Source organism: Leptonychotes weddellii, chromosome 8, assembly GCF_054177405.1.
Source record: "Leptonychotes weddellii isolate Sample4059 chromosome 8, ASM5417740v2, whole genome shotgun sequence".
NCBI lineage: Eukaryota > Metazoa > Chordata > Mammalia > Carnivora > Phocidae > Leptonychotes > Leptonychotes weddellii.
The window spans coordinates 54393936-54403788 of record NC_138376.1 but is presented as its reverse complement, the minus strand read 5'-3'; the positions used below and the strand labels follow the sequence as shown (position 1 = coordinate 54403788).

Genomic DNA, 9853 nt, shown 5'->3' with positions numbered 1-9853 from the left:
GGCAAGGGGAGGGGGAGGGGCAGAGAAAGGGGAAGAGAATCTCAGGCGGGCTCTGCGCCCAGTGCAGAGTCAACATGGGGCTCAGTCTCACAATCCTGAGATCGTGACCTGAGCCAAAATCAAGAGTCAGATGCTTAACCAACTGAACCACCCAGGCGCCCCTGTAATGAGGATTTTTCTGAGCAAAGTTGATAAAGCTATTGCCTTCATGTTTTAAGAAACTGTCTTACAGTTCAGGCTCTCACGTGTTAAATGTTTATCAAAACTACAGCTACCGAAGACAAATTCTCTTTGATAAATGTTTTTAGATATGCTTAATCTGAAAATATTCTCAGAAAACTATTCATGATTCATTAATTTGTGTACTTCTAAAAAGTAACCTTTTCAGTAATTTAGACAATATCATCTAAGTCATTCTACTGAAACCTGTCTTCCAATATCTGTTTCAGCTCCAGCGTGCTGCTCTGCTCGCTACAACTTAGCAGTTTTGGCTTTTTTTGGTTTCTTCGTTCTCTATGCATTACGTGTGAATCTGAGTGTTGCGTTAGTGGATATGGTAGATTCAAATACAACTTCAGCAGATAACAGAACTTCTAAGGAGTGTGCAGAGCATTCTGCTCCCATAAAAGTTCTTCACAATCAAACGGTAAGTGCTACTTTTTAAACAATCTTAATCCTTAAATACATCCAAGTAAAAATATTGAAAGGTCTTTCTTCATCCTACAGAAACCACAAACACTTTATGCATGGAAGCTCTGAATGTTTTTCTTCTGTGCTTTTTTCAGGAACTGGTTGAACAGTAAGGTAACTACAGCTACTGCTTCTTGGTGTAATACACTTTGATCTGTTTGAAAAGTAGTTTCTCAGTTTCCTCTATAAACATACCAACCATCCTTGAAGATAATTTGGAAAAACCTGTTTAGCATACCAGGAAATTTGATTGTTTTTGATGTTGCTGAATAGTTTTTATGGGACTATTCTGCAATAGCTATTTTACTTAAAAGGTTATGGTTGCAAGAGAGCTTAGGTCATCTGCAGGCTGAAGAATCAGGTCAATTTCTTAGGACGTTATTTTCCAAAGTTTATACATGCCTAACATAAGCTGCTTGAGTCACTTTGCCTGCTTCATGTTATAGTGGAATTGATAAGTATGTGTTCATCATTTGTTCATAATTGAGTTTTACATACATTAAATATTTTGTTTTGCTTATGACATGGGGAGATAGAGAAGGAGAAAAGGCTGGTGTCCTTTTTATGGTATATCTTCATCCATTTTCAGCGCTCACAAAGGAGCCAGATCACACTTGGGTTAGTCTCCTCTGCCGTTTATACACAAGAGCATCCAAGCTCAGAAGAGGGTTTCTGCCCAAACAACCAAACATACAAAATAATGACGTACCAAAATAGTTTTTTATTTGACTTTAATAACGTTGCTGAATACATATTTGAGTACACATCACCCACTTTCCCTACTTCAACCTGTGACTTATAACTGCTGGACGGTTCATGAGGTCCAAGAATTCTACAGATAAGCCACAAATTGGTACTTCAAATAAGGATAATTAGAGGGGTGCTTTGTATCTTTCCTTTTGGCAAATGCTTTTGTTGATCTAGCTAGTTATCTTCATCTGCCTTATATCAGCAGTAAAAAGAAATCCTGAGATGGTTCTTGACACATTGGCTCAGTGATACAACTATGTGAATTAAAGATGTCAGATATTCAGATGAGTCACTAAATCTTCATTATGACCTTACTATGTACTGCTACTAATTAAAAGACAACTCCTACTCACATGGAGTCTATGGCTTGGTTTAAATGCTTGCTCTTTTGTCTTGTTTAATATGCTTGTGCAAGTACTTGTTCTGAATCAGGGAGATATTAATGATCTATATTTGTGCATACTAATAACCAACATTAAGTGAACACTTAAGTGTGTGTCAGGCCTTTTTCATTTAATCTTCCAAGACCGCAAATCCAGTAAGTAATAGAGCTAGGCTTGAACCCAGCCATGGCTCCAAAGCCTAGGTCAGCCACTACAATATTCTGTTTGGTAGAATTTCTGGATTAAGTCTGTGCCTCTTTTTTGAGCTTTCTTAGTTATGATCGTTACGAAGCCTCTACAACTCATCCTATAGTCTAGTTTCATAAAATAACAGGCCTTCTTGAAATTTATGGCTTTCAATTATTTTCCATTCACTTCTAGAAATTGCATGCCTATGCTGTGGTGACTCACCTACCTGATAGAAAGTTTGCAAGTTCTTCCGTCTGAAACAGTGGTTCAAAATTACATTTATATGTACTAACCTGCCAATTAGACAAAGGAGCTATTTAGTCAAGGTCTTAAAATGTTGTTGTTTTTTTTTTCCTCCTACTCTTTATAGGGTAAAAGGTACCAGTGGGATGCAGAAACTCAAGGATGGATTCTCGGTTCCTTTTTTTATGGCTACATCATCACCCAGATTCCTGGAGGATATATTGCGAGCAAAGTTGGGGGGAAACTGCTGCTAGGATTTGGGATCCTTGGCACTGCTATCTTCACCCTGTTCACTCCCATTGCTGCAGATTTTGGAGTTGGAGCCCTCATTGTACTCAGGGCACTAGAAGGACTGGGAGAGGTAATTTTTTTTCTCTCTTTTATTTTTCCTCTTACCCTGTATCACTTTCTTGTCTTCTTAAAGATATCATTCTTTGGTATGAATATAAACCAAAAATTGACATTGGAAGATAATAGGGCTTTATTTTTTAATTAGAAAGATAATTGGGGTGCCTGGGTGGCTCAGTCAATTAAGCATCTGCCTTCAGCTCAGGTCATGATCTCAAGGTCCTGGGATGGAGTCCCGCATAGGGTTCCCTGCTTGGCTGGGAGTCTGCTTCTCCCCCTGCCTCTCCCCCTTGCCCCCACTCGTGCTCTCTCTCTCTCTCAAATAAATAAATAATATTCTTTAAAAAAAAAAAAGAAAAGAAAAATGATTAACTAGAAAATAACCTGAGTAGATTGCATATCAGTGAGGTCAATGAGCTCTCGAATGGGAGCATGCAGAAAATGGAAGATTTGCTAAAAGATCAGAGAAAACATTTTCCAGGGGACACTTCACAGCCCCTCCTCCTACTCACTCCTACTTCAGGAGATAAGAAAATAAACCACTGTTAAAACGGTTAAGATGGATAGACCATCCTTACCTTTGGAACTTGGCCACAGTTTATCTCTGCCTTATCATTGATTGCCCAGATCTAAAACACATTTTACACAATGGATTGTCAGGTTGCCTTGTTTTACTTTAGATGTGTTGTTATTCATAGAGCTTCCTCTTTGTTCTTTTTTCTGGTTCCCTAGCTTAGAGACAAATAATTTATCATTTTATGTAACTATCTTTCTTTACTTTTGTGATTCTTCTGACCTTTCTGCTGCTTTGGGAATTGTTATCAATTTTTATCTTTTTTTCCTCCCTCCTAAGATTTTTATCACTCGAAAATTTTAATTCCTTATCTTTCTTTTCCTTCCCACTTCTCTTTTGCATTTCATAATATGATTCCATTTATTTATTTATTTATTTATTTTAGAGAGGGAAAGAAAGAGAGGCAGGGAGGAGAGACAGAGGGAGGGAGAGAGAGAGAGAGAGAATCTTAAGCAGGCTCCATGCCCAGCACAGAGCCCAACACGGGGCTTGATCCCACGACCCCGAGATCATGACCTGAGCCGGAATCAGGAGTTGGACGTTCAACCGACTGTGCCACCCAGGTGCTCCCAGTACCTCTATCTTTAAATAGTGATCTCTTTTTGTTTCTGACTTTGAGCTTCTACCTTTGAAACTGAGACATAGGTTAATTTTGCTCTTAACATTCCTGTAACCCAAGCGAATTGTTGTCCTCCGGGTTTGGTTTATAGCATTAAGCTTATGTTAGGTAGCAATGTATCATGCTGTGTTGGAGAAACACTGACTGGAGTCATAAGATCAGAGTTTGAGTAATAACTCCCCTGTATCTAATGGTGAAACCTTACATAAATCTCTAGACCTCAGTTCCATAATTTTTAAAATTGAGACTAAAATACCTGCCCCATCCTCAGTCACAGCTCAGATGTGATAATGATTGCTAGAATACTTTGGAAATTGCCAAGTACTACTTTTTTTTTAAGCTTTGATCACTCATCCGAGCATTCTTATTTTGTTCTTATCAAATAGAGATGTACTAAATAAACTCTTTTGACTACAAAATAAAAATTACTCCCTTATTACCAGGTTCCTCTTCTGACATAAGTAAAATATACTTAATTGTAGTATATTTTCTCTGATCCAGATATTGAATCTCCTTGCTGAATGTATTCCCATATATTAGCTTCCTGTTTGTTTATGCCACTAATATAGCATTATAGTATATCATCTTACTACTGCTATCTCAAGTAACTGTGTTACTTCTGAATAGAAGTTAAGCTGTGTTTATTCTTCTTTTATCTTTCTCTGTTCCTCCAGTATGTATCACATGTACATTGCCTCATCCATAAACTTAGGTCAGCATCTTTCATCTCTAGCATCTGATTCACCATAAATATATCTACATGGTCCCTAGGGTTTTATAATAAATTTTTTCACAACATAACCTCTGTGCATATTTCCCAACACCTTAATCTTTATTCTGTAATGATTCATCCTGTGGATGCCCCATGATACAGATTCTTATCAACTTGCAATGCTGCCTAAATAATTTTTTTAAGATTTTACTTATTTAGGGGCGCCTGGGTAGCTCAGTTGGTTGAGCATCTGCCTTCGGCTCAGGTCATGATCCTGGGGTCCTGGGATCGAGCCCTGCATCAGGCTCTCTGCTCACTGGGGAGTCTGCTTCTCCCTCTCCCTCTGCCTCTATGCTCTCTCTCGCTCTCTCAAAAATAAATAAATAAAATCTTTAAAAAAAATTTTATATATTTATTTGGGAGAGTGAGAGAGAGCTCAGCAGGGGAGCAGAGGGAGAGAGAAAATCTCAAGGAGACTTCCCACCGAGTGTGGAGCCCAATGCAGGGCTCCATCTCACGACCCTGAGATCATTACCTGAGCCAAAATCAAGAGTTGGACCATGAACCAACTGAGCCACCCAGTTGCCCCTGCCTAAATCATTTTTGCCCTCCACTGGTATTTCTTTATTTCTTTCTTCTTCTTCTTCTTTTTTTTAAAGGAATCAGCAGAAAATACAAAGTGTCAAAGCATTTATTCTTGTCTCCATTAATAATAGCACTAGCTACCCTTTAGCTTTACAACAATCATGTGAGATAGGGAGTATTATCTTTGCTTTACAGATAAAAAAACTGAAGTTCAAGGAGGTTAACTAATCTTTGTTAGGCTGCACAGTTAGTGAGTAGCCAAACACAGCTGTGAGTCCACTGCTTTGAATCTACCAAAATCTATTCCCTCCCACCTCTCCTCTGGCATCTCCTCCTCTCCCAAGTCTCTGTGACCCTCCTGCCTCCACAGCTCTGTTGACTCTTCCTATCAGTAATTGACATTTACTAAGCTAGCTATCACCAAGGAAAGAAAAGAAAAAAAAAGACTATAAACACTCTAATTGAATTCATCAGGTTTTTGAAGGACAATTTTTCTTATTAAGGTCAATTTGAATTTTCTTCCAGTATCCCAAAGTATTAGCTCAGCATTTTTTTAAGTTATATATTGGTAGTAATATTCCCATTTCATTCAGGCTATTAATAAAGTGAATGAGTAAAATTGACCTTGAGAGAGATTCCTTTATGTCATCATGCAGTGTATTCTTTTAGATTTATTGTAAATCCTTACCTTGTAGTCCTCAAACCAGCTGACAGAACCCACAAATCTTTGTTCAGATTTTGGAAGTACTTCACTATAAGGTACTTTTAATCAGCACTGTGTAAACATCTCACCTCATGGAACCCAATTCTAGTTTGGTTCTTATCCAGAAATTTCTCTTACAGGGACACCTGGGTGGCTCAGTCGGTTAAGCATCTGCCTTCAGCTCAGGTCATGATCCCAGGGTCCTGAGATCAAATCCCGCATTGGGCTCCTTGCTCAGCGGGGAGCCTGCTTCTCCCTCTGCCCCTCCCCCTGCTTGTGGGCTTGCTGTCTCTCTCTCTCTCTGACAAATAAATAAGCAAAATCTAAAAAAACAAAAAAACCACCAAACTCTAAAAAAAACTTTTAAAAAACTTTAAAAAAAAAAATTTTCTCTTACAACAAAAGACTCAACTGAATTAAAACATTAACAAAACTACCTTGGGGCGCCCTGGTGGCTCAGTTGTTAAGCGTCTGCCCTTGGCTCAGGTCATGATCCCTGGTGGCTCAGTTGTTAAGCGTCTGCCCTTGGCTCAGGTCATGATCCCTGTTCCGCGGAAAGCCTGCTTCTCCTTCTCCCATTGCCCCCGCTTATGTTCCCTCTCTAGCTGTGTCTCTCTCTGTCAAATAAATAAATAAAATCTTAAAAAAAAAACTACCTTATATTTCAGCAGAAATATCTTTTTCCCCTCCTCAGGGTGTTACATTTCCAGCTATGCATGCCATGTGGTCTTCTTGGGCTCCCCCTCTTGAAAGAAGCAAGCTTCTTAGCATTTCATATGCAGGTGAGACAACTATTCTTGTAAAAGTTTTGCTACAATTTGTTATGTATATATCAGCCTTAGATTAAAAAAAAAAAAGGCTTCACACCAGAATGATGTCAGATGCCTCCTTTGGGTGAAAATCAAGTTTTGGAGGTATAATTTTATTATTAAATTTTCTCTTCAGCTCAACAACATATAGCAATGTGGCTTAGTTGACTCATGTCATTTTCTCCACTGCATCATTTATTTCTTTTTTTTAAAGATTTTTTATTTATTTATTTATTAGAGAGAGAGAGAGAGCATGAGAGGGGGGAAGGTCAGAGGGAGAAGCAGACTCCCCGCCGAGCAGGGAGCCCAATGTGGGACTCGATCCCAGGACTCCAGGATCATGACCTGAGCCGAAGGCAGTCGCTTAACCAACTGAGCCACCCAGGCGCCCCGCCATCATTTATTTCAAAACATGTTGCTTGTTCAGATGTTCATATAAAGAATGCTATGGTTTGTTTTTTTTAAGGTCCAATAGCTGAAAAATTGAACACTTTTGTCCTTAAATTGTGATTTCTAATCTGATTGTCTAATGAGCATATCATTAGACAATCATCTCTTCCTACATCTTTTTTCTATGCATTTATTTGCCATCATTTTAATCAATAGGTGAGATAGCATGAGCTTTATATGTGAATTATAGTTTTACCAGATCACACACCGAATGAATACTTTTGGACCTGACTGCTTTTAAATACAGTGGTTGAGAAAGACCTCTCTGTGGTCACCTTTAAGCTAAAATCTGCAGGATAAAAATGAACCAGTCATGCAAAGAGCAGAAGAAGGAGCATTCCAGCCAACCAGAACAGCATGTACAAGGGCTCTCAGGCAGGAAATAACATAAGAGTTCAAAGAAATGAAAAACCACTGTGGGTGGCTAGAACTTAATGAATAAAGGGGAGAATGGCGTAAGATGAGGTTGGAGAAATAGACAAGAACCAGATTATATCAGGCCTTAGAGCCACAGGAAGAAATGTAGTTGTTATTTTTTTTTTCCAAAATACAATGAGGAGACATCAGAGGTGTTTAATCAAGAGAGAGACACGATCCAATTTACATTTTAAGAAGATGCTTCTTACAGCTATGTAAAGGTCAACATGAGAAATCCGATATAAGTTCATGAGCAGGTACTAGCTATGGTTCCCCTTTACCTATTGAGTGAAGCCTAAGCTAGAACTGGGGTCAAGATTCTTTACAGTCTTCACCACTTCATTTCAGCTAGCCTAATCCCTAGCACATAGTGCCTGAAGTGGAGTAGATATTCAGTTACTATCCAACCTATTTTTCCAGCCTTTATCTTCTGTTTCTTTCCTTCACCCAAGCAAAGTTCCCAAACCCACTCTCTGCTTCCCTACTTCATTCCTTTACTTGTCCTATTACATCTGCCTCTATGGGACAAAAGTCTTACCCATCTTTCAAAGTCTATTGCTGCTTCTTATGTCTTTTCCTGACCTCTGGGAGTCAGAGGTCATCTGTCCCATATTTGAACTTCCACATTGCTCTGTGACACTTAACACTTTCTAACACGTAATAATTATTTGTTTATTTTTATCTCCTCTAAAACTTGACACCAGAAGCAATATCTGATTATTTTAACTGCCACTCGACCTACTAAGTTGTCTTCTATTTGGTGATTAAAATGAATTTCATTATGGGGCACCTGAGTGGCTCAGTTAAGCGTCCGCCTTCGGCTCAGGTCATGATCTTGGGGTCCTGGGATCGAGTCCCGCAGGGCTCCCTGCTCTGTGGGGAGCCTGCTTCTCCCTCTCCCTCTACTGCTCTCTCTCTCAAATAAATAAATAAAATCTTTTTAAAAAATGAATTACATTATTTATTTATCTGAAACAATCATTTGTAATATATTTTGGGCAAATTAGATTACTAAAAGCTTCATTCTTATCTCATCAATTGTACTGCAGTACGTTATGTTTATCAGCCTTAGATCTTTGAACCTTTCCCCAAACACCTGAATTTCTTTTTTTTTTTTTAAAGATTTTATTTATTTATTTGAGAGAGAGAATGAGATAGAGAGAGCACGAGACGGGGGAGGGTCAGAGGGAGAAGCAGACTCCCTGCCGAGCAGGGAGCCCGATGCGGGACTCGATCCCGGGACTCCAGGATCATGACCTGAGCCGAAGGCAGTCGCTTAACCAACTGAGCCACCCAGGCGCCCCAACATCTGAATTTCTAACACATGTACTACTAATGTGGCATTTACTAGCTCATATTATAATGGGTCCTATACTGATTGATGCATTCTAATTCATCAATAGCTACATAGTTGTAACCAGTGTAATTACAAATTAATGTGTATGTTTTACATATTGTGGGTTTTCTAGCAAATGATTCCTTGAGAGAATCTGTTACCCATCTTCCTTAAGCAGTAGACCTATCCCCTCTTTGTTCATCTCTCTAGAAAGTTTACAAAGTCTTTATTGTTGTTCTAGGAGCACAGCTTGGGACAGTAATTTCTCTTCCTCTTTCTGGAATAATTTGTTTCTATATGGATTGGACTTATGTTTTCTACCTTTTTGGTAAGTTTTCTCAAAAATTTAACTTAAATCATAATGTAACAAATCCAAAATGTAATAGTAGTATAATACTTGGTTAAAAATATATATTCCTAATAACTGAAGTTGCCAACTCCTAAACCACAAAGTTCTAAAATACTTACTGATAATCTGTCTCTTAACTTTATATAGTTAAAATGATCTAGTTGAGTTATGATATGATGTTAATTTTGGAATATTTCTCAATAGAAACTGCTGTTGAATCCAAGACTTTAATGCCATACTCACTATCAAAAATTACAGTGTGGGTTATTATAAAAATTTATATTTTGAGAAGATTTTTTCTCAAGCAAAGTAGGATGCCCTCACTTGGTAACTTTAATCTTTTTCTCTTTTTATTCAGTCCCAGGACCTTTCATTTCTCAATCTCATTAGCAGGATGATACATGCTTTTATTTTTTTTATTAACATATAATGTATTATTTGTTTCAGGGGTACAGGTCTGTGATTCATCAGTCTCACACAATTCTCAGCACTCACCATAGCACATACCCTCCCCAATGTCCATCACCCAGCCACCCCATCCCTCCCATCCCGCTCCACTCCAACAACCCTCAGTTTGTTTCCTGAGATTAAGAGTCTCTTATGGTTTGTCTCCCTCTCTGGTTTCGTCTTGTTTCATTTTTCCCTCCCTTCCCCTATGATCCTCTGTCTTGTTTCTCAAATTCCTCATATCAGTGA

At 38.5% G+C, this 9853-nt stretch overlaps 1 protein-coding gene across 1 annotated transcript in view; it reads left to right on the top strand.

Annotated features, from left to right (window-relative positions):
• LOC102732943 (sialin) overlaps positions 1-9768 on the top strand; it is a 16617-nt gene extending 6849 nt beyond the window's left edge. The window contains exons 2-5 of the mRNA XM_081828544.1: positions 450-646; positions 2383-2616; positions 6491-6578; positions 9050-9768. Coding sequence (XP_081684670.1) covers positions 450-646; positions 2383-2616; positions 6491-6578; positions 9050-9213 — 683 coding nt within the window. The 3' untranslated portion in view covers positions 9214-9768. The remainder of the gene's footprint in view (positions 1-449; positions 647-2382; positions 2617-6490; positions 6579-9049) is intronic.
• Positions 9769-9853: the final 85 nt, after the last annotated feature.